We start from the raw sequence: 23,455 nt of genomic DNA, 5'->3' as shown, positions 1-23,455 counted from the left end.
TCCCATTTCCCATCACACTGAATAGTTTTTCTTTCAAAGCCCAATGATGCTGTATTTACAACCTATGCATTTGAGGAAGTCAATTACAGGTTTTCTTCGATTACAGGTTTTCTATTTCAGAATCAAGGATTTTGTATTTAAGAGGTAATGGAAACACCCGACTTTTATTCATTGCTTTCACTCATTTCCGATTCGAAAACTAGCCGCGTGAAGTACGAGACAAACGTACAAAGACCGGATAAAGGCAAAGTTTCAAAATTAAAGCACCTATTTGCTCATGTACTATTATTAGTTTGTGCTGCCTTTATGACCTTTAAAGAGGAACTAAAGCATTAGTTACACAAGTACCTTTATTTCACAGTTGTAGTAACTAGTTAGTAGTTTTAGATGAAATTACCGACTCGTACAGGAGGTGTATAAAACTAGTCACAGCTTTACCAACTGCAAAACTAAATTGATATTACATGTCTCAATAATTTCACTGCACAAGCAGTACGTTTTATACATTGTGCATATTTGCTGAAATAGAACATCCATAATTTTGTCTAAGTTTATTTAAAGTAGTAATAGTAATAATATAATAACTCATTATAATAGTTAATAGTAAACTATTTTTGGTTGATCTGTTCTCATATTTTTATTTTATAAAGTACACAATTATATATATAATATAATGTACATATTACTATTTTTTTATGAAATTGCCTGGCGGCTCAAGGGGTAGAGCACGAAGCCCAGGGAAGGGATCGAATCCCACCACGCCTTTGATTCACCAGGCCCCCCGCTATTTCATTTCACCGGTGCCGGTTCCGATCCCGGATTATAAACTCATGTCAAACCAATGTGCGGATCACGCTGTGGCGGGAGGTGATATACAGTATAAAGTAGCACAGAGTAGAATTTATCAAGGGCGAATGCAAACTGTTTATGTAACTATGTATATATGTATACTTTGTTTGTTTGTCTTCTAATGATGAAAGACTATTTGTACTAGATAATGGTGCATTATTATAATAATTATTATTATTATTATCTTATGTTTAGGATTAAGTTTGCATTGCAATGCAAATTCAGTGTAAGGGGATGCAAAGTAGCTACACCCAGTATAATAATAATGCACTTTTATTCAGTACTACAGTACAGTAAATAGTCTTACATCCTCAGAAGTAAAGAAAGTATAGAAGTGCAGTAATGTTTTTGAGTACTTTGAGTACTTTTTTCCCACCACTAATAGTAAATAGAAGCCTCAAGCTGACCGTTATTTTGAAAGTAAGCAGCGGAAGTTGTGTTCATCATTAGCGCTGCCCGGGTCTATTTCAGTCTAGATGGTTCAGACAGTTTAGATCAGGGGCTGGGTTTTGTCTCTTATCCTCGAAAAGAAGAAAAGCAGGCTTTAAAGCATGGGGATGCAGAGACCTTAACGGAAACACTGTCAAATAATGATTTAAAGACTTCCGCAACTCACTATGGCCATACGGGAGCTCAAAGTTTGCCTTTTAGGGGTAAGTGGCAGCTGTTGTTGTTGTTTTTTTTTTTCCCTATCTGTTTTGGGGGAAAATCCCTTTAGCTTGCTGCTAGTGCAACCAAAAAACCAAAAAAACAAAAGAAAAAACAAGCGACAACATTTAGACACCATGAGCACATTAACAGCAGCTAGTTGGCTCCGAGTGGCAGCGGGGATTTGGTTTTGTGTCGTGTGCTTTTATTCCTGGTCAGAAAACTTGGAAATTCGACTAATGGTTGATAATGTCATCGACCGGTGGGCGCAGCAGTCATTTTAGTTCAGGTTTTTGTTTTTTGCTTTTTTTAGGTTGTGGGTGTGATTTCTTTTTAGCTTTAAAAACGCCTCGATGTAGTTTTCGGTGTCTTTTGCCGTTCTTAACGTTCAATCAGCCATGACGTCACCGTTAGATCAGCCGTTAGATTTCTTGCTGCGTTAGCAAAACGGCATTCGGGGGGGACAGGGACGGTCAGAGGGCAGTTCACTGATGGCTCCTCAGCGGAGAAACGGGATCTTGTACTTTAATCATGTTTGCCAGGCCTTTGCAACGCAGACGTGCTCACCGAGGCAGTTAAATAGCTACACTTCTGTTCTTACCAAACTTTCCTCAGCACCAGGGCCTCATCTAGGACGTTTTGGCAGGCTGGCATCAGTTGGGGGTTCGAACATATAACATTGGCCTCACATTTCATTTTCACAGAGTTTTGAGAATTATCGTGGAACTGAAAGTGACAAACAAAAAATCGAAAGCGGAGCTACAGGGGAGGTAAAACAATCACAAATCACTAGCTGAAGTCAAGGTGAAGACACTGGGAGGGCCGTGAGATTAAATGCTTCACATTCATAAATGATAGGGATATATACGATTTGTTTGATCTTTTGGCCAGATGGATGCCTGCAGACCCTTTGTTGTTTAAATTGCTCAAATTCACTACAGAGTGGTTAGAGGTAAGAGAGCACGCTTCTACTGACCTAATGTGGTGAAGCTTTTCAGAATCGTGAAGGAAAGTGCAGACTGGCACTGGTGGGACTTCCTTTGTCAGATCACCCGCTTTGAGACATGCAGCTACCCTGGAAATAATCTAAACAGACATTTATACCAGGGCTTGAGGTCCAGTTGGAATTTAGCACTTCGAGCCAGTGAATTTACATGTTATGTGCTGTCCCTCCTTGCCTCCCTTTAGGTCCAGCCCTGGTTAGAGATGCCATTATGTCTGGAAAAAGTCATGCACAGTTTGGTGAAAGGTTTACAGCCCCTTATTTTGAAATAGCCAAAAGAGTAAAACAAATGTTTTTTTCTTCAACATAATATTTAATGCACATTAAGCTATTAAATTGTTCATCGGAAATGTTTGAAAGTTAATTTTTAATTAATTTGCTGAGGGAGATGCAAACTTTTCATTTGATAATATTTTCATGATTATATTAAACCTAACAAGAAGAAGAAAAAGAAGAAGAAGAATGTACCTCTGAGAGTACAAATGTTCTTTCATCATGAAAAGTAAAAAAATTGATCAAACAATGCATAGAAAGGTTAAAGTAAAGTAATGACAATTATATCAGTGCAAACATTTGCATCACTGTTGATAAATTAATTCAAATTAATTTCTGAGGAAGAAACATTTGTGCTAGCTAATTGTGCATTAGAAAAAATATGCTGATGAACAAATATATATTTTTTGGCCTTTTCAAAATAAGGGGATGCAAACTTTTGCACCCAACTGTAGCATACACACAATGAAGCCAAAACAAACTCAGTTCCAACAGAATTCCAAATGCTTGATCAAGAATAGGCTACAATAGTGCCTGAGGTAACGCATAGGCTACTATACTGTATGATACACAATGTAATAACTAGGCAAAATAAATCCAGGTGATGCGACATATTTATTTATGTATGCACAGAAACACCTGAAACATTATTTCATAATGTTTCAGGTGTTTCTGTTTTTTTTTTAATTGTATTATGCTTGTAGTTTATTCTGTTTTGGGAATTGTTATGTGCATGTTTGTTTAATCTATCATGTTTATTATTGGATTGATTGTTTTCATATTTCTTTTTGTGTTATTTGTCATTTGTGCTATAACAAAATAAAACACAAGCAAACAAAAACAACATTACAATGGCAACTACTGTTATCAATGAGAGTGTTTGCTGCCTCATATTACCACATAATACTTGGCTAATATGTAGAGCTAAATAGACTAACAGGAACCTGTCAGATGGGGTGGGCATGTGACCAGACAGTTGCATAATATGTAGTGTGCAATGGTGACTCCGCTAACATGTGTGCATCTGGAGTTCTGTGAATGATGTGTAACCTCCTGTTTTCAGGACACTGGAGTTGGGAAATCCAGTATTGTTTGCCGGTTTGTTCAGGATCATTTCGACCACAACATTAGTCCCACAATAGGGTAAGAACATCACAGTACATAACATGTAAGACCCTGGTGGCAGGAAACAAACCTTACTGACAGAGCTGGGGTAAACATATATTTGTTTAAAAATGGGCTCCAAGGTGTGATATCAGCACAAGCCCAAAGTTCAAATTAACAATAGCGTGTTTGAAGTCAGATGTGTGTATGTCAAATTGTACTAGCCTTAGTATATTAGTACATGTGTACCGTTTAAGCCAGTGCACCTACTAATAGTACTAATTAGAGACATCAGAAATACTTGCCACTTTTTAATACTACAACAAGACTCATCAATCAGCTGAGCAATGATTTACAGAGAAGGATGTTAAATAATAATAATAATTTCCACATCTTACAATAAAAAACATAGAATACATCTTAATTTCTTTGGCTCAGTTAGCCAAAAAATTTGCATAGTTTTTGAAAAGTATTGGGTTGAGTAACTGCTAGCAGAGATGTGATTTAGTAACGTGATTTGCTATCAGTAAAGATTAAACAGATTTGTTTTTGTTCCTGTTTATAACTGACCGTAGCACTCTGGGCACACAGGAAGAGAGCAGCAAAAAATCATTTATAGAGTAAACATGTTAAATGAACTGTTACATTTCTCTGCTTTGACCAATGACAAAACTCATGTCATCTCTAAACAGATGCTAGAGCGATATGTCATCCTTGATACTGTTGTGTTGCCTGTTTCTTGTCCAGTGGTTGTTTTACTTGCCTCTGATCCGAAACTAGGGCTTTAAGGCGTGTAAGAAATCTTTATTGTCAGTGTTTCTTGCTGACTAGTCCTAATGTGTTTCCTGTGTGTTTTAAAGCACATGGCTAAAACATTGTGAAATGTATTATTCATCCACAGAGCATCCTTCTTGACCAAGACAGTACCATGTGGAAATGAACTACACAAGTTTCTCATCTGGGATACAGCCGGACAGGAAAGGGTGAGAGTATCCATAACTGAATCCATAACTTACTGCTGAGCTGAGCTTATGGTTGTTTTTTTTTAAATAAGTTAACTTTCCATGACATTTTGCTTTAGGAAGCTAGCAGTAACACAGTAACTTCCCTGCCAGGAGTCCTTATGACATGGCGTTATTATTAGGCACGAAGTGGGATGGTTCATACAAAGTTTAAAGGCCATTAGATTCTGGTAACATCATAGTGATTCATTTGATGGATGGGGGTTGGTGGCTGGTTGATGCTTGCCAGACTTGCTTACTGCATGGAAAACTTGTGCAAGTATTTCCTGCTTGTGTAAAAATTATACCTTGAAACTTCTGTTTTCAGGGTTTAAAGTTCTTTTCATCTGTGGAACAGATAATACAATTATCACAATTGTCTGTCTTCCAGATCTGGTATAGTATGCGTGAACAATATAACACACAGTAAAAAAAAAAAATCTACCTTTTAAGAGCAGTTTTGGTGGATTTATTTGAAGATACTTTTTAACAGCAATTGCAAACTAAAATGTTGTTAATATAGAGTTTTTGAGCACTACTGGCACTGTAAGACCAATGTTTGGGTGAGTGAGCAACACAAACACAGGGATGGTTTGATACCAGTTTATCTGACTGCAGTTGGTGGTAATGCATACAGACACCGTGTGGGTGTTGATATATACTGTATCTTCACAGCTAGAAGGTTGCAGATTTACGTCTCCAGGTGGCCGAGGAAGTTTGGATGTTCTCCTCTTGCTTGCATGTAAATGTGAGGGGGGAATGGTTGTCTGTCTGTGTATGTCTCCCTGTGTTGTCCCTGAGATAAACTGGAGACTTGCCCAGGATGTGGGCAAGTCTGTGCCCCTCCAACTGTGCCCCTCCAACTGTGCCCCTCCTCTGCCTAATGTCAACAACTAATGCCACCCTGTGGGAAATTTCACAGTTAAAGTCGATGTTGTCCATGTACACTTGTGGACATACTAGTGTATCGGTATATTGCTTCTTTTATACCACTTTGGCATTTCTGGTTTGAAATGTTTTGTTACGCAGCATCTCGAAAGACATGCAGATGTATCTCTGCAATAAACAGATAAATATGTATAGCTATAGTTTGTATACAGTCACAGAGAAGAAGAAGAATAAAACACATGGGATGTTTGATGGCCTTAAAGAATAGACTTTTTTTGTGAGAAACAATGAATATAAACAAATCTGTTTTTAATTTAACTTGTCTCTGCAAGCGTTGATTTGGGGATATTCTGCAGAGACCGTAATGAGAGAATTCAGAAACAACCTTCAGAATTGAGATTTGTAAACTTTTAAGGAAGTATTTTACTCATCATTTAAGAATGTATGAGCATAGTCATACTTACAGTACATTATCCTCTTGTTATTTCTGTGACATGCTGTAAGAAATAAAAATTTGATGTGTCAAATGTATAATGCTAACTGCTGTTCATGTGTGTCTTTTTTAAGTTCCACTCATTAGCTCCTATGTACTACAGAGGATCAGCTGCTGCTGTAATTGTCTATGATATTACGAAACTGGTAAGTATGAATCAAGTGAGTGACAGTATTTTCAACCTCAGTTTAGCTGACAGACTCCAAGAAGCCTTAACTAACTTAACTCGCTACCTTTCTTTACCTTTTTGTACCAGTGGAGCTGCAGTTGTGCACAGCACCACTGTGTGAAATATGCTTAACTGAGGAAGCTGGATCCTCACTAAGAGCATGATGTAAAAATTCACGTACTTTTCCATCACTCTATTATGCTTCTCTTCCCTGGCCTATTAATGCCATTCTTTCCCGGTCTGTTAATGGAAACACGACTGAAAAACACCATCTAATTTAACGAATGTGTGAAGAAGATGTTGGCCACATTCTCATAAAGAGCCGATCCCACATTTGACCATGTGTTCTTGTTATTCAGGACTCTTTCCAAACACTGAAAAAGTGGGTGAAGGAGCTGAAAGAACATGGTCCAGAGGATATTGTTGTAGCCATAGCAGGAAACAAGAATGATTTAGGAGACATCAGGTGAGCACAGTGTTCTTTTCACACCCTGTCACAGCTTTAATAAAACTTCTTGTCAGGGAAATTATGGCCACATCAAAGGCTCATTCTTGTGTGTCACACTTGTAGCAAGAAGGGACCTTTAAGTGTGAACCCCACACTTAACTTTGTGTCCTCCTTTTTTACAGGGAAGTTCCTATGAAGGAAGCTAAAGAGTTTGCTGAATCAATTGCAGCTATTTTCATTGAGACCAGTGCCAGGAATGCTGTCAATGTTGAAGAGCTCTTTCAGAAAATCAGTAAGTCCTGTACCCTGAGGCGTGTCAGTATTGTGAGCTGATTTAGCAGGTTTGAGCAGGTCAGATATATGGTTAAGAAAGTACATACTTCGAGAAAGGATAGAGAAACATTTTCAAAGATAAAAAAGTAGCATGGGGGAGATGTCCTAAGGTTTGTCTAATATGACACCTCAGGTTCTGGCTAAGTGCATCCTGTTCACTTTCATAGATTTCAGTTTTTTATTTCCAGTAGGTTTAATATATTTCCTCAGAATATATTTTCACTTTGTCATTGTTAGTCATTGTGTGTAGATTTCCTATCATATGAAAGTGGGACATACAAGTTCCAGTATATTTACTTTTGAGTTTAGAAATGATGACAGAGAACAGCATATGTATTTAATTTAAATATATGGAATAAGTTTAATGTTGTTTTGTTTGTTTTCTTTATATAAAGTAGAGTTTTTATAAAGCCAAGTAAACCAGTGGCCCTGGTGTCTGAGTTTTTTGCCATTAATAATAAACTGTAATATTAACCTTAAACCTGTCATGGCAGCTCTGTAAATAACCCTGCGTTGTGTGTATAGGTAAACAGATTCCACCCTTGGAAAATGCTGAGGTGGACAGCAACGAGTCCTTTAAACTCACCCGGCAGCCTGCTCCATCCGTCAGGAGATGCTGTTAATACCAACAGCGGCTGATGAGTTTACTTCATTCAGCACCAGGGACCACACCAGCACAGCATGTAGTCAACAATGCACATGAAAAGTGTCTTACAGGGAACGACAAGACCGTGGACAGACAGAGGTCAGCTTGCACATGTGGTCAACTGCAATATGAAACAGAACCTGCCAGTGGTAGGTCACTGCACATTTATTTCATTTAATTTTAGCAGTTTCACAAAGCAGAAAACCTTCAGTTTGTCCCCCTCAAATGGGGGTTTGCCTGAACTACATTAAGATTTCTGTCTGTGTGGTATTATACAGTACATAGCTTGTTACAAAAAGGCAGATTTATCCCACATTTTATAATAACTCTAAAATAAAGCACAAATTAATAACCGATGATGTTTTTAAAGCAGGGCTTGGTATTTGATCCAACTTCATTTCAACAGTCAGCTGCTCTGTAGAATATTCATTACGCTGTGGCTCTCCAATGGCACACATCAAATGAATATTTTTATATATGTTTTTATTGGGGCTACAATTTTCCTTCTTGTGGAGCTTTTGTGATCATTTATGCACCACTCTTATTTAGAATATTTTATTAGGATATTTGAAAAGGAGTAAAGATTGAACCTTAGATGAGCATTTCAGTTGTATATCTGAGAGGCAGCAGCTTCACACATGTTTACACATGTTTGCTGTATAAGGATTTAACTGTATTACTGCAGAATTAACAGCTTAAAGGTCTAAATCATAATTACAGTATGACACCCGCTGTTGAAACACTGTGACCAATACCAGGATTGTTTACATAGTGATTTGTTAATGGTGATTTGTACGTGCTGAAATGTGTTGTCTGAGATTTTACTACAGGAATTGATTGTACAAAACTACCAAACATGAGATGTTTATCTGAAAAAGGTTTAAATTTACTGTCAAGAACAGAAATGACGGTTATGTATTTTACTCTAAACATGCCCACAGTCTATGTATACTAACCAAACTCAAAAAGAACTATGTAATACAAACTTGCAAAGAAATTATGTGTTGTGTTTGTTGCTCTTACTTTGGCATTAGTAACCTTGGATTTGACAACTGAAGAATTTTCCAACTGCAATTTTGTTCATTTGGCCACAGTAGTAAATAGTTAAAACAATTATTGTGCTCTTAATAGTAGTGAAAGTCGACGTTAACATTATTTCTGTTTGAAATTTTCAAAGCTTAAAAAACACGTTTAGATTTGTACTTAGTTAAGAATATAAAATGTTATCCATATTGTTGGGTTAATGGAATTCAGTTATGTGTTTTAATGCATTATAGTCAAATTGTGCCCGTATGTGTCGTTCTCTGTATAAAGAGTCAGACCCAACTGCATTAAAAAAATCTACCTTTATCACTGCTTTCCCTACTTAAAAAAATCTACATACAGTAGACTCTTCTGGAACATCACAATGGGTAAATATGACTCACATATTATCTACCATGTAGCAGAGGCTACAGTCTCTCATCAGAACCTAGCAAAGTGATAGATAAAATTGAATATGAATGGCCCAGTGGACCAGAAGGACGGTACATCTAATATTCTTGGTTGGTTAAAAAGACAAAAAAATGCAGAGTTTACAATGTAGTCTGGCACAAAGACAATGACATACTAGGCAAAGTAATTTTATCATGTTTTCATGTTGCTGTTCTGCTGAGATTTCCAACGAGTACATCTTCACAAAGTGCCTTTTTATGTTTTCTAAACAAATGTAAGACATGGCTAAAAGTTGCATACTACTAGATTAATGCATGATTTACTACTATAAATCAGTGCAGACCACCTGCACACAACAGTCAACAAAACTGCCATTTGTTTGCACCATCAGTACATTGTATGCCTAAGTCATGCTTCCTCTATCCTATGTAGGTCGGATTACCTTTTGTATAATATTCATAATAATAATAATAAAGTAGTAGTAAATCTATTTTCTGCTTTGGTTTTATTACTTTTCCAACAGGAAACACACATTATGTATTTTTAATATCTAAAGGATTAAAATAAAACCTTACTGAATTCATGTTTAAGTTTTGTTGACACAAAACAGAAAGATGTGCTACTTGGATTATACTCCTGACTGTCATGAGAGCATGGTATGCATCTTCATTGAGTCACCCTGACATGTCAGAAACTTTAACTCCAAGTTATAGATAACAAAATTTGGTTGCACTTTTTCCTTTACCATAATCACTACAAGCTACCGTATGTTTAAAAAGGTATGCTTTGCTTTATTTAGTTCATCCAATGCCAAAATGTATTATTTGTTTTGCTTTCTTAACACTTCTATAAATACTATAACATTTGGAAAAGTGATATTACTCTCCCACAACTTTTACCTTTACAGCAAAAATAAATACTATTTTGCACATATCTTCTTAACATGACCTTTTTTTAACAGCACAAATCACATGCAGAGTTGGGAAAGGTACAGGGTCCTACTGCATTCAGCGCACTGCAGTGGATTACAGCAGCTTACAAAAGGGAGGGCTTCAGTTCTTGTCACAAACAGGAATATACGTAGAGATTTTCTTTAGCCTGGACAACATGAAAGCAACTATAGTCTGAACTTAAACGATCAGTTGACAGATGAACTGGTAGAAAGTTAATTGGCAACAATTTTTATTAGTGATTATTAATTTAGGCAAATGCCTAATTTTTACTGGTAACATCAATTAATGAGTGAATACAATGTCTCACTTCTCTATTGTGCTAAACTCAAGTTAGGTTTGATTGTTGTCAGACAAAACCAAGCAATTTGAATATATTCACCCGCACATTGTTAAATAACAACAAGCATATTTAAATATTTTACATCTACTGTAATAAAAGAAAATCATTAGATCTACTGATACTTAAAATAGTTTTTGGTAAATAGTCTTATGGTACTCTGGTTGCAGGACAATCTTTCATTGACTGAGGTTTTTCAGTGCGTTTCGAAACTAGATTTTAACTTGGAGCTCTGTTGAAGGACCAAGGCCACAAGATAGAGAATCCAACAGAGTCCATATTTTGCATGAGTGGGCCAAATGTCCAGTGATGAATTGGGTATTTATGTCTTAGCTACTTAAGTAAAAACAGCAAAGCAGTCCTGCATTCAAAATTGTTACTTAAGTAAAAGTACAAACGTCTTATCAGCAAACAGTGAAAGTATATTTTGCATAATAATGTAACTTTGGAAGATGCCTACGTAATTTAATTAACTCACACTGTTGAGACAAACTTTTGAAAATATTTTGCAGTCAGTAAAGTTGCCACTGATGTTAGAAAGGAATATTTTAAATGTCAGGTAATAGTCAAATTAGAATTCTTGTATTTCTGAAAATAGTTTTCCCTCTCAAGTATTTGCAGTATACCTAGTATATCATAATCACATTAGTCCACACAGAGCCACGAGTGCGCGCATTGTGACCGTGCACATGCTCGTTCGCGGAGCTCAGTCAGCATTTGACTCAGTAACGTTAGTGGCAGGGAATCTAGGATTTCCACTTCTCAGTTATTCCCGGACACCGAAATCAAGTGCATCCCTTCAGCTAAAAATGTCAAAGTTGGATCAGGTCCTCATCCTTGACCCTGCCGTCGACCTTAGATTTAAAGGTAGGTGAACCAAAATGTCTTGACGTGTCAAATGTCCGGCAAGTGGTGGTGGAGAATTATCTGGCTCAAATGATTTCACTCTCCCTCAAGCGAATTCCTTGCTAGCTAATGTAGCTAGCGTTCACCGCCATTTTAAGTTAGCCAGGGGACAAGACGGGCCCCTGTCGCCTCGCACTGTAGTGACGTGTATAGCCGGCGTGGCATGCATCCTCTGACCGCCTGCCGTTCGTGACAACGCCGAGCAAAGTGGTGGAAGAGGGGGTTTAGCTACCAATGCGTGTAAAACCGAATTGACACGAACATACACCGCAACACGATGGCCAGTGTCCTCACTTTAGCAGCAACGTGAGCTAACAAGTATCCTGATGCTAGCAGTGTTAGCAACAGCACACTGTTGTTGTACTGGGCTCAACATATTACCTGAAACATTTAACGCCTATAACCTGCACATTAATAATGAAGGGGCATAACTGTAAGCGTTCAGCTGACAGCCCTCTCCGACACTTCATTTTGTCAGGCTGCTAAAGTGACTTGACAGTTGGAATGGCAAACTTGGCTAACTGACGTAGCGCTGAACTGTAACGCTTCAGCGGCTGTTCGGACTTTAACTTAACGTCTCCATTAAACGTACACTTGGCGACGTTGTTCTTCTCGCATTTGTCGGAATCCAGGGCAATTCGCGCATTACAACACCGCCGACAACTTGGCGTCTGGCGATAACGTTTAGTGAGGTGTCAGTTCACCGTTGGCTAAGGGTAGTGTTTCTAATTCAAAAGTTAAGCTCTCGCTAGCTACTTAGCTACATGGTTAGTCTCTATCTAACAACTGTCAATTAACTTTTCTTTTTCATTTGACATATCTATCAATCATGTGCAGTTTTGTTAAAATGTTTCAGTGGATTTAGTTTGTGACATTTCTGTAATTCCAACTGTTGCTCCTCTCAATAGCTAGTGAAGTGACCAATACAAGTCACTTGAGTTTACAATAAAATTGAATGATAAAATGTTAAAATACAAGTGTCAGTGTCACTGCTTCCCAGGCCTTGGTTTTACAAAACGATTGTTTCCTGTGTTTGTCCGAGGTGCTAGGCACCGTCTCTGCTGCACTCAATGTTACCAATGATGCAGTGATTACTGTGGCTCAATGTGCCACTGTTATAGACGGAGGAACCCTTCAGCTTCTTGCCTTGCCGATCCTAAAAAGATGACTGTTGTTTAGGATTTAGTGTATCCCGGTTGTAGCATGGCAGGGTTGTTTGGGTGGGGTATGAGCCAACAGTGGTTTTCTGTGCGTGTTTTTTTCTTTCTGTGGTCCTTGTGTCTTGAAGGGTTGGGTAGAGTAAGGAGTCAATGTATAGGTTTACTCATATTAATCATCGATTCCATCTCAAAACTGCCTGTGAAGGGTTTGCCATTGAGGTTTCTCCTTTTGAAGTTTGCCTAATCCGTTGTCAAGGAAACAATATTTGTTTGCATTTACTAGAGCTAATGAACAGATGTGGACTACAAGGGTAGTAGTGGAAAATTGATTCTATGGAATTATTTAGAACGATCTCTGGAGTGGGTAATTTCTGGACCACCGGACCCATGTAAGCCTGTCTCTACACTTTGGTTATGAGGTGGCTAATGTGATACCAATTTGTCACATCTTTATACAGTATTGCATAATTCAGAATCCTGCACCTGATAATTCTACAGGCTCAGAAGAAGCAATATTTATAAACTCATCGTTCTCATTATTTTATAAATCTGGTTAGTTTTCCATTCTAATTAGGAAGTGGTTTTTGGTCTCCTCCTGTCAGACATGTGGCTGGATCATCAGGTGCAAGTAAGATAAGATAAACTTTATTGCCATTTCACAAGGTACAAAGTATTTCACATGTACATTGAAGATCTTAAGTAGACCCTTCAGTCAGGTTAAAAAGGTAAGGAAAGTTACACAAACTAAGTAAGTTAATAATTAAACTGCTATATCCTAAAATAAATGATTGTGAATAGTCTTCCAGCAAGATAAAGGTGGGCTTTAAAAATACAAAGGTAATAGGGCCTAGGAATGAGTGAAATTCGTCTAATGGCAGAGACGTGGTCAGTCTTCATCTGATTTTGACCCTCCATTTTTACCTGAATAAAAACTTCGGCTTGAATCAGACTTTCCAGATTACTTACTAGTCACATGGTTTATATTATCTCTCATAAGAGTAAACCTTTACTTAAATATTCGATTGGATGCAAGGGAAAATCACAAAGGTATGGTGATGTTGCTACTGATAATGATTAATCGATAATCATCAGTTGATCTAATTGATGTAGTATAGTTTGAATAGTCACAGTTTTACACACTTGTGTATAGAGACGTGACTGAATACTGTTTACTGCAAAGAGTTTGAGCCTTGTCATAGCTTTATTCTTTCCCTTGTTTATGATACAGCATGAAATGAAATGAGAGATTCAGAAAATCGAAGCTTAACCTCTATGATAAAAAACAAATTATTACTTTGTTTCTACAGGAACACGGGAAAATAAAAGGTCTCCCGCTTTGTATTTGAGAAGCAGAATGACCAAAGCTTTTGCTGTCACAGAGACTGAGCTAAATCAGTCTGTGTGTATCTGAGATCTGGTCTGTTTTAGAGCCTCTGCTGGGATTCCTCCAGAAAGCTAGAGGGGGCAGCCCTCCTTTCCTTGGCTGGTATTTTTAGAATAGGACTGACCTGGGGGACCCTAACTCGGCATACAAGCAATAAGATGAGAGAGGCGCTGCGAACGGCACATGAGCAAAGGTTGCATCTCAGAGTTGGGCAATGGATACAGGCTATGTGGGTGTACATCTGATGTGCGCAACTGTTTCTAGTGTTTTATGTGTTTGAGCCTTGGGTTTTGTGGTGCTTTTTTAGTGTGTAAAGCACTAGATATTTTTCTTTGTCAGCTTTAAATTGTTTTTTGCAGAAGCAGGTCCACAGTGTTTTTATTCAGTATGTGTAAGTGGAAAGGGTCTGCTAATTGCATTTAATCAGGATTTTTACCTCTTTGTCTCATTTAAACAGCAGGTGATGCTCTTGAAACTTTTGTATGCATAGGACATCATTCAGTATCCATTTTTTCTTCAAACAGATACAGGACTTTGGAAACCCTCATGCAAATCAGAAATAATGTTTGAAAAACAGACTTGTGACAGGCTGCTTTCACTATTACTGCCCTTAATTCATTTAAAATAAGAAATGAACAGAGAGTACATAGAAATGTCAAATGTTTCAGACACAGCACCAGTGGCAAGGTTTTTCAGGTTTGTAGGAATGTCTTTATGACGCACGCACCTTTATTGAAAGCAACACCCTGGTCATCAGCGTAGCAGCTAACTCTGCCTGTTAGGTTTAGGTGGGTGGGGCTACTCCAGTCTGGTCAGACATTGCTTCTTATCTCTCTTAGCACAGGGTGTGAATGTAGGTTTTGTAACTATAGCTCCTACCAAGCTGTACAATGACCATGATTAAATGACCATATTTGAAGCCTGATCTGTGAGGGGCGGCTGTAGCTCAGTTGGTAAAGGCAGTCGATCCCCGGTCCCAGCTATATGTCGAAGGGGTTCAGTGTTTTGTCCAGAGACACTAACAGCCCATTCCCATCCCCAGCTGTGAGGTGCCGGTCCAAGCCCTGTAGAAATGGGGAGGGTTGAGTCTGGAAGGGCAAACTGCCATATCAACATGCAGACAATGATCCGCTGAGGTGACCCTGAACTTACAAGAATGAGAGCGGATCATCTTATGCACAACCTGAGTAGAGCAGGATCTTGAGTTACAAAATGAAGATGGGACATTTTATATTAAAATTAGACGGCAGGAGAAAAGTTGTTTGGCCTGTTGCTCCTGTAGGCAGATGCAGGATGCGGGTAGTTTCCAAAATTTCGATCTTAATAAATGTCTTGTCTTGCTTTTGCAAGTGGAATTTTCCCCCAACCAGGTTGATTAAATAATTTAAAATTGCAAAAGGCTACACTTTTTAATGGAGGACTGGTGTTTCCTTAAAAAGAGCCTTTTAAGTTAAACATGTCTTACAAATGAATTGAAAATAGCTGAAAGTTCTTTATTAATTCAACATACAGTGAATTGGCATTGCATTTGGCACACAGAGCCAAAATGACTGCAATCCCACAATTTTCAAATAAATCATCCCTTCACAAATTCTATAATGTGCTTTTATTTTTAAAATTTGTTTATACTGATGTGTTAATTCAACTCAACTTAATAATTTTGGAAGATGTGCTTTGTGATTCTTTTGACAAGTGTTTCTATTATTTTGTCCAGGCAGTATATATTAGTCAGGCTAGGGTGAATAACAAACACTTCTTTGTGCTGTATTGTTCAACAGCAGTGCAAACTACATCAGTTGAATAAACAGAACAAAAAACAAACATTATTCATGGATGGAGGAATTGCAGGGCTGTATTACTTTTTGCTTGATGTAACCAATAAACATACAAATGAGCGTGTTTTGCCCTTATAATCTGATATTCTAAATTCAACCAGCTGACTGGAATAATGTGTTTTCCTTGCAATGTCATGCGAGGAGAACATAGCCAGACGCCAGATAATTTTAAATTTTGATTTTACTTTCATTCCTATTTGTTCCTAAATGATGACATACATGATCATTTAACATATTTATAGGAAAACAACAATAGATGAGTGCACTGCACAGAAATGTTTTTTGTAACATTTACGGTTCTTTTTAAAATTGTTGTTCAATGGTGTGCCGACAATAGGAGAGTGTACTTCATAATATAGACATAATCCACGTATTTGTTTTGTTGCAGGTCCTTTCACAGATGTAGTCACCACCAACCTCAAACTGAAGAACCCGTCTGACAGAAGAGTGTGTTTCAAAGTGAAGACCACAGCACCACGGAGGTACTGTGTACGACCAAACAGTGGTGTCATTGAAGCCGGTGCAGCGGTCATCATCTCTGGTAAGTTTTTCCCATAGACATTTACCAAAAACATATTTAGACTTTGTCCTTTCTTTTGGCCTGTGGGTATATGTGACCCCCACAGAAATTTGGTGTTGTTTAAAGAGACAGTGGGAACCCTGAAAGGGAAACTGGGACAGGGAGATGTAGTCTCCCTTTGTTCCCAGCTGTGACTTGCAAACTTAATTGTCATCAAAACAAATCCCCTTAATTTCAGTGTAGTGTACCGAATGGACATTGGCGTAAACCCACCTGTATACCAGTTGTAGTACCAGGGCTGTAATGACTATACCGTCAATGAACAATTAATTCATTAACTTGCATAAGTTTGCTTTTTTATTACAATGTGCAGTAGTGTATGTTCACCTTACGTGTGGTCAGATGCTGTAAGTCGGTACAAGTAACCAATATTCCAGCATTAACAAATATTCATTTCTGTGATCCAAGGCTTTGGAAACATATGCTGCACAATGCACCATTATACTGATTCGAAAAAAATCTTACATTTTTAATTTTGGCTTGACAGTAAAGATGTATCTAAGGCAAAAAACTGAAACTTTAGTTTTAGCCTTTTTATACAGTGTATAGGCACCACAGTAACCATGCTATAATGTAGTAAAGGGATTAAACATTGTCTTATGACTTGACTTAGTGTTGCCTTTTTCTAAGTTAAGTAACTTTAATTTTATAGTTTTTGTATACTTTTATGCGGACGATGTTGGCAAGTGTATATTCACTGAATTTAATTTGAAAAATAAAATTTGGAGATCCTCTGCAATTAGGATAGGTTATGGTAGAGCTATCGAATATAAAGACAACATACGCTACTCACAAAAGGTTAGGGATAAGTGACTTTGGGCTGAAATTTTAGAATGCACCTAAAATGCGCTATAACTATTACCGGTGAACTTAAGTTGACCTTCACTAATCTTTTAAATGCAACTGTTCAATGCTTCAGTACTTGTTGCATAACATGTTGTTCTCAAGCAAGGCGATTAACTACAAAAAGTGTCTAATGTTCTGGTTCAAAAACAATCTGTATTTAATTGGTGCTCACAATTTAACATGAGATGAAGACAAAACCGAACAGATGACAAGTTATTGAGACATTGCCATTTTTTGTTGCAGGATACTCAACATTGTTGTTAGCTTTTGCTTTAATAAAATGTTTGAGATGAAGAAATTACAATTTCATGCTTCTAACTAAATGCCCTACTTTTATGATAGAATATCACTGTATCATGTATTTTTTACATATCATGCTACAGTGTTACACAAAAGTTGAATATCCTGAACTTTTTGTGAATAGTGTATGTTGCTCATTGCAACATTACATAAAGAAAATATTAATGTTTGGCTCACTAAAGTGTCCATCTGTTCACTGAACTGTACTCAACTTTGCAACAGTTTTAACATATTTTTTCACCTTCCATTCACAGTTATGCTGCAACCATTTGACTATGACCCCAATGAGAAAAGTAAACACAAATTCATGGTGCAGACAATTTTCGCTCCACCAAATGTCACTGACATGGATGCATTGGTAAGTGTGTGTGTTTATTATTTTCCACAACACAAAACACAAAGAGATGTAAAGCCAGCTTAAAAATGTAATGGAGTACTATTAGCTATACAATGTTTAAGTGCAACCATGGTGATGGTTTTCAAACTGAGAGCCTCATTATGAATATGCTGTACTGTGTAACGTGATATACTCGTTATTTATTGTGACTTATCTTGCTTATGTTACCTGTTGTACATACATAAAACCTGGTTAAATATGTCCACACAGATTTTAATGTCCCAGCACATCAAACGTTGTCTTTACTGTTGCAAAATCACCACACTTCGCTGTAATTTAGGGCTGCACATTTTATAAAATATATCTTAAAACAAAATGAGTAGTAAATATCTGAATTTTCTCTTTGACTTTGGCAGGATCACTTACATTTTTCTAAATAGCTTATCAGTCATGGCTATCTTCTCTTGAAAAAGGTCCTTATGGCAAGACTGCAGACATTGAGAAGCATTCTCTAGTTATCCACCAGAGGACAGCAAAGGCTCAGTCAGTTAAGGTTGCACATACCCCAGAGTTGTATTCACGAAGTGAGTTGTCTCGAAAGAACAAAGGTCTGACCTGTGTTAATAAGTAAACCGGAATGAATCAAATAAGGCTACTAATTAATCATGTCAAATATTTTTTATGAGATTGCTCATCCTCAACCCAACATTTTACAAATTATTCTTTTATATATCCATAAAAGTTTTCTGTGCTTTTTGATCATTTGTTTTCATAAAAACCTTTTCACAGTGTAGCCTACAAAATCATGAAACAAACGTGTCGGAGTTAAGGAACTCACTTTTAGTTTAAGTTTAAATACAGATCTTTAAACAACGAAAAATGCTCTATGCTATTGTCATGGCTGGAGATTCAAGGCTGCTTTGCATGTGAACAGTATGACATAGGTTAAAATGGGTGTGCATGGGTGTGTGGATAGATTCCAGCTGCTAGCAGTTGGAGATCATGAATAACATGCCCATTTTTCATCTCCACCAGTGGAAAGACGCAAAGCCCGATGATCTCATGGATTCCAAGCTGAGATGTGTCTTCGAGCTTCCTTCTGAAATCGACAAAGTGGTAAGAAACACTGCTTCACATTAAATAGCTTATTTTCACAACTTGAATCATAACCTGAAGTTTCATTTTGTTGTCATCTTGCATATAAACGTATACATTCGAAAAATAAGTATAGTAGTGTAGTACCAGTGGAAGAACTGGTTAAAGCAGTTTTGACTGGTAGTTAACGAAAGCTACTTAGGTCTTTCCTCATGTGCATTTTTCTCAGTTGCTCACCACACTCAGTTAGCTGTTTCCTTCCCAAGCCTGACCTTAACCTCACCCAAGATATTTGTGTTGTTTTGTTTGTTTTGCATGTCATGTATGCATCCACAGGTATGTGAGTTGGCACTTACCTGTAGCAGTACAAACATTTGTAGATCAAAAAAGGAAGCAACAGAAAAGGTGACGCTGTAGGAAAATGTAAACAAGCTTGAAACATGTTGTTTAGATCTTGTTTCGTTTTGACGGGTATATACTGAAGCATGTCACTTGCTTAAAATTATCTCAGACTCCGTAACACCATAAACAAAGTTTAATTACACCTCACATAACTGCTCAAGTAAAAACCTATCAGAAATTTAAAGGGAAGGCTGACATTCCGCACTTATTATATGCAAAGGTTCGATTACGGGATGCGCGATTCTGTACATGCATTTTGATCATTTTGGACACTACCGGCGGGTGGCTTTTCCACCACATTTTGCATTTTTTGTAGCAAATGCTTTATTTGCCAACTACATCAAGCCTGCACCGGGGTGAATAACAAGCAGCTGCTGAGAAACTTTTTCAAGGTGAGAAAATAGCTTGAAAGATTTTGGTAAGGAGTGCAGCTTCTAACATGTTTGTGTAAATATGTTTAATCAGCCTGGGGCTAACGCAGGTATACAAATGCCTCATGGGGCATTCACACATACAAATTCAAAAGCGTGGGTCAGCAAGGAAAAGCTGGTAATCGTGTGATGGTTTCCCAATAATTTCTAAACTGTCTTTAACAAGCATTTAAATCAGTTACTTTTCAGTATCATTATGTTTAATAATGCCCTCAGCTTTGATTGGGTTCTACAGTGTATAAGTGATTTTCATGGGTGGGGGTTTAAAGGCTAAGAGCATCATAACCTAACTTTGTAATGTTAACATTGTACAACTACTTCACTATAGTCTAGTCATTACAAAACGCTCCATTTCCCCATGTTGTGTGTCCTACAAAATAAAGCCACATCAAGCACGACTTCTGGTGGTATGCATTTCCTCCCTCGTCTCTTTGATGTGGCCTTGGACAGTGCTGTCATTCTTTGTCTTCTAAAGGGTAACTTCTCTACGTAACTCAGAATGCACGGTGCATTTCACTTTATTGATTCTTTCCTTCTCTTTGTCGAGCAGAATGATGTGGAGACGACCAAAGCAGCTCCGGTGATGAACTCTGCAAAGGGTGACTCGGCAGCAGCCACAGCGCCTGCTGCCGCCTCACTGGATGATACAGAGATGAAGAAAATGCAGGAGAAGTGCAAGAGGCTGCAAGCTGAGATGAACAAGCTGTCTGAGGAGAACCGGCAATTAAAGGTTAGATGTGTTGAGAACATGAGGGAACATTGTAGTTTCGTTGTGCCTTTCAATATAATGCCTTTTGCCATCTCACAGGCCGAGCCAAAGGTAGATTCACTAACTAGGTTAATGTTACTTAAACAGTAGAGCGACTAAGCCCACAGTGTAATTAACATGCATCAGAGTAGACATATGCAGCAACCACCACTGACCACAGCTAGTTATGTGAAGCGGTAATTGCACTATAATTATTAGTGGCACACACTTTTGGAAAGACTCCTTAAGAGTGTCTATTGTATTGTCCTTGTTTATAAGTCATATGACAAAGGATGGCAGCAGAAGAATGTGTTTTTAGACCTTGAATATCAAATTGCTTGTCTTTACACCATCATTCAATTGTATTGTCTCACACAGCCCTTAAATATTAATGTCAGCTGTAATGAGGAAGGTGAATTTCGTTTGCTGTCGGACAAGGACATAGCTTGAAATATGTATTTTATTTTTTATTTTTTAGTTATTTTTTCTTAGCCACACCTCAAGATGTGGCCTGTCCAGTTTGATTGCATTGTGTGCATTTGTATTTATAGAAAATAGGTTTCAATTACTAGCAGCTGAATTAGTTTATTATGATTAATTAAAAACTAGTGGATTCTGTTCTGCTTTGATTTACTTTATTTGTTTCTTTGACAGGACGAAGGCATTAGAATGAGAAAGTTACCCCGCTCAGACCACATGACATCAAACTCAACTAGCCTCCTTGGCCGAGAAGCCACCACTGCCTCCTTGCCCTCCCTTCTTGTTGTCATAGCAGCCATCTTCATTGGATTCTTCCTAGGGAAGTTCATCTTGTAGACTGGGAGATGCATGCCAGCCGTATCCCCTCCCCCTCCCCGGCTCCGGAATCAAAAAGGCCTGGAAGAAGAACCAAGATGTCTTTCTGTTGACTTTGCCATATCATTGGTATTGTGGCCTACAGTGAACACATCAGTACAGCATCATTCAAAGGTGTCTCCTTTTTACAGTTTCACACGGTTATGTATACACAGAGTGAAGAAAAAGGCGACAAAAAGAGATTGCTCCCCCTCCCCACCCCTCTGTTTTTTTTTGTTTGTTATTTTGTTTGTTTGTTTTTTTTAAATGGCTGTATCATGCAGGTAATGTGGCAGGACAATGAAAGATCCTATCAATCAAGATAGAAGATGCACCTGGAGGGGGCAAGAGGCTGTCAAAAGATTAGATTTTTGTTTTGCTCTGTTTTTAATAGGAATTGAATGGAAGGTTAGGTGTCTTCTAAATGTTGTTTTAAATCCTTTTAAACAAAAAAGGAAAGAACTTCCATCAAAAAGACATTGTTACCTGTTGCTGGATTGCCTCTGAAGTTAATTTGTTCGGTTTGTAATTTCTACTTGTCTTGGAATGTTTCAGGTCCAGCTGGGGATATAGGTGCCTCCTTGTACATTTTCACACTTTCTTCCCAACGCCAATACAAACTTTATTATTATTATTATTATTATTATTATTATTATTATTATTATTATTATTATTATTATTATTATTATACAAAGCATATATTCCTTCTGAGGCAAATATTGACTGAAATAAAGTCTCCATTCTTTAATATCCTGTCCCATGGTAATAAGCATTCAAGAAATAAAAATGAAAAACTTGTGGTTTTGATAGCTGTCTTTATCTGTGTCTCTCTTCAGTGATACACCCACAAATAATGTTCACTTTTTGGTTGTGGCTATGTGCCAACATTTCCAGCAGTGTTGGTACCAACATGCATTGCGTGCTTTCTATTTCTGAGAAAAAAGCCCAGTATATGTGAGCTAACCATGCGTTTTTAAATATACCTCAAGATTTTAGCTGTTAGAGCAGCAGCTCTAAGTTGCCAAGAGCCATTAAAGTAGGAAAAGCTTCTCAGCCTCAGACATTTGCTATTTTAGGAGCTTGAAATGAACTGATCCTCATTATATTGCGAGATAAAGTTTGGTTGTTGTAGCTTTGTTTATTAACGAGACATCATGGTGAAAGTTTGGTTCTTTTCTTGATTTTGCTGAAAGGGGAGGGGTTTTATACATTTAGTTAGATTTTGCTTAAAATAGGGGCTTTAACTACGTATTTTGGAAGTTGTCCTGCCTATTTAATTTTATACATCTTTGGTACATTATGGCGTTTAGGATGTGGTGACTCGGGCTCAAATCGTCACGGTCATTTTAGCTTGATGACCAAAATACATAATCTCCTTTACAAGATGCTTATTTTCCACAAAAGCGAAAAGGAAAAAACCTGCAATCATTTTATTAAAGCATAAAATAATATAACTCGTACTGACTCCTGAAAGACAGAGTAGTGTGGGAAAAGGCCAGTGGATTGTGTGGGTATGTGGTTTTCTTTTTTGGGGTCCTTGGCAGTAGATAAAAGTCAGATTACATGCTACATGTAAGTCGTCTTTTTTTGTTTTTGGACAACATAGTCACTAAAATGAACTGTATGCTACAAGAGTGTTAATATGAGGCTATTCTTAAAGATGGTAAAAATTGGTTAAAATATCAGTATTGATATACAATATATGTTCGGCAGGTATATAACAAAGTATTGTAGTGCATATAGTGTTTGTATTTCTTTAACAACTAAATTGAAATATTTACTAAAATATTTATGAAGCCTCAAAACTATGTATGATAGTTTTCATTGGATGTTTCATACTTATAAATTTAGCTTTAATGTCCAGTATAAGCTAAGTGTAGATTTAATAGTTTTTTAATGTATATTTTAAGTTGATTTTGTTTGCTTTAAATAGACTTTAGATTTGCCTAAAATTCATAGTGCATACAGAATATACAATAAATATTGTTTAAGAGGTCAGCAAAAAAAGTTAAGCATAG

General features: G+C 37.4%; 2 protein-coding genes across 2 annotated transcripts; both read left to right on the top strand.

The window, feature by feature from the left end:
* The first annotated feature begins 1,308 nt into the window (after positions 1–1,308).
* Positions 1,309–9,779, top strand: rab31 (RAB31, member RAS oncogene family). Its single transcript, XM_067474769.1, has 7 exons — positions 1,309–1,502; positions 3,837–3,916; positions 4,779–4,860; positions 6,334–6,405; positions 6,788–6,894; positions 7,059–7,168; positions 7,735–9,779. The coding sequence occupies exons 1-7, from the start codon at positions 1,467–1,469 to the stop codon at positions 7,830–7,832; spliced, it is 585 nt and encodes a 194-aa protein (XP_067330870.1). The 5' UTR covers positions 1,309–1,466; the 3' UTR covers positions 7,833–9,779.
* A 1,491-nt stretch (positions 9,780–11,270) lies between these two features.
* Positions 11,271–22,244, top strand: vapal (VAMP (vesicle-associated membrane protein)-associated protein A, like). Its single transcript, XM_067474574.1, has 6 exons — positions 11,271–11,446; positions 16,253–16,405; positions 17,845–17,948; positions 18,963–19,043; positions 20,406–20,585; positions 21,258–22,244. Exons 1-6 carry the CDS (start codon positions 11,389–11,391, stop codon positions 21,417–21,419), a joined length of 738 nt encoding a protein of 245 aa, XP_067330675.1. The 5' UTR covers positions 11,271–11,388; the 3' UTR covers positions 21,420–22,244.
* The last annotated feature ends 1,211 nt before the right edge of the window (positions 22,245–23,455 follow it).

Source organism: Channa argus, chromosome 14 (genome assembly GCF_033026475.1).
Source record: "Channa argus isolate prfri chromosome 14, Channa argus male v1.0, whole genome shotgun sequence".
NCBI lineage: Eukaryota > Metazoa > Chordata > Actinopteri > Anabantiformes > Channidae > Channa > Channa argus.
Note: the sequence above shows the minus strand (reverse complement) of the source record. Positions and strands in the feature narration are given on the sequence as shown.

What these genes read in the sequence shown, in the direction of transcription:
- vapal (XM_067474574.1), top strand. Translation starts at nt 11,389, where the DNA reads ATGTCAAAGTTGGATCAGGTCCTCATCCTTGACCCTGCCGTCGACCTT. An exon ending in CGTCGACCTTAGATTTAAAG is followed by an intron (nt 11,447 to 16,252) that starts GTAGGTGAACCA and finishes GTTTTGTTGCAG; the next exon opens with GTCCTTTCACAGATGTAGTC. An exon ending in TGCAGCGGTCATCATCTCTG is followed by an intron (nt 16,406 to 17,844) that starts GTAAGTTTTTCC and finishes TTCCATTCACAG; the next exon opens with TTATGCTGCAACCATTTGAC.
- rab31 (XM_067474769.1), top strand. Translation starts at nt 1,467, where the DNA reads ATGGCCATACGGGAGCTCAAAGTTTGCCTTTTAGGG. An exon ending in TCAAAGTTTGCCTTTTAGGG is followed by an intron (nt 1,503 to 3,836) that starts GTAAGTGGCAGC and finishes TCCTGTTTTCAG; the next exon opens with GACACTGGAGTTGGGAAATC. An exon ending in TCTATGATATTACGAAACTG is followed by an intron (nt 6,406 to 6,787) that starts GTAAGTATGAAT and finishes CTTGTTATTCAG; the next exon opens with GACTCTTTCCAAACACTGAA.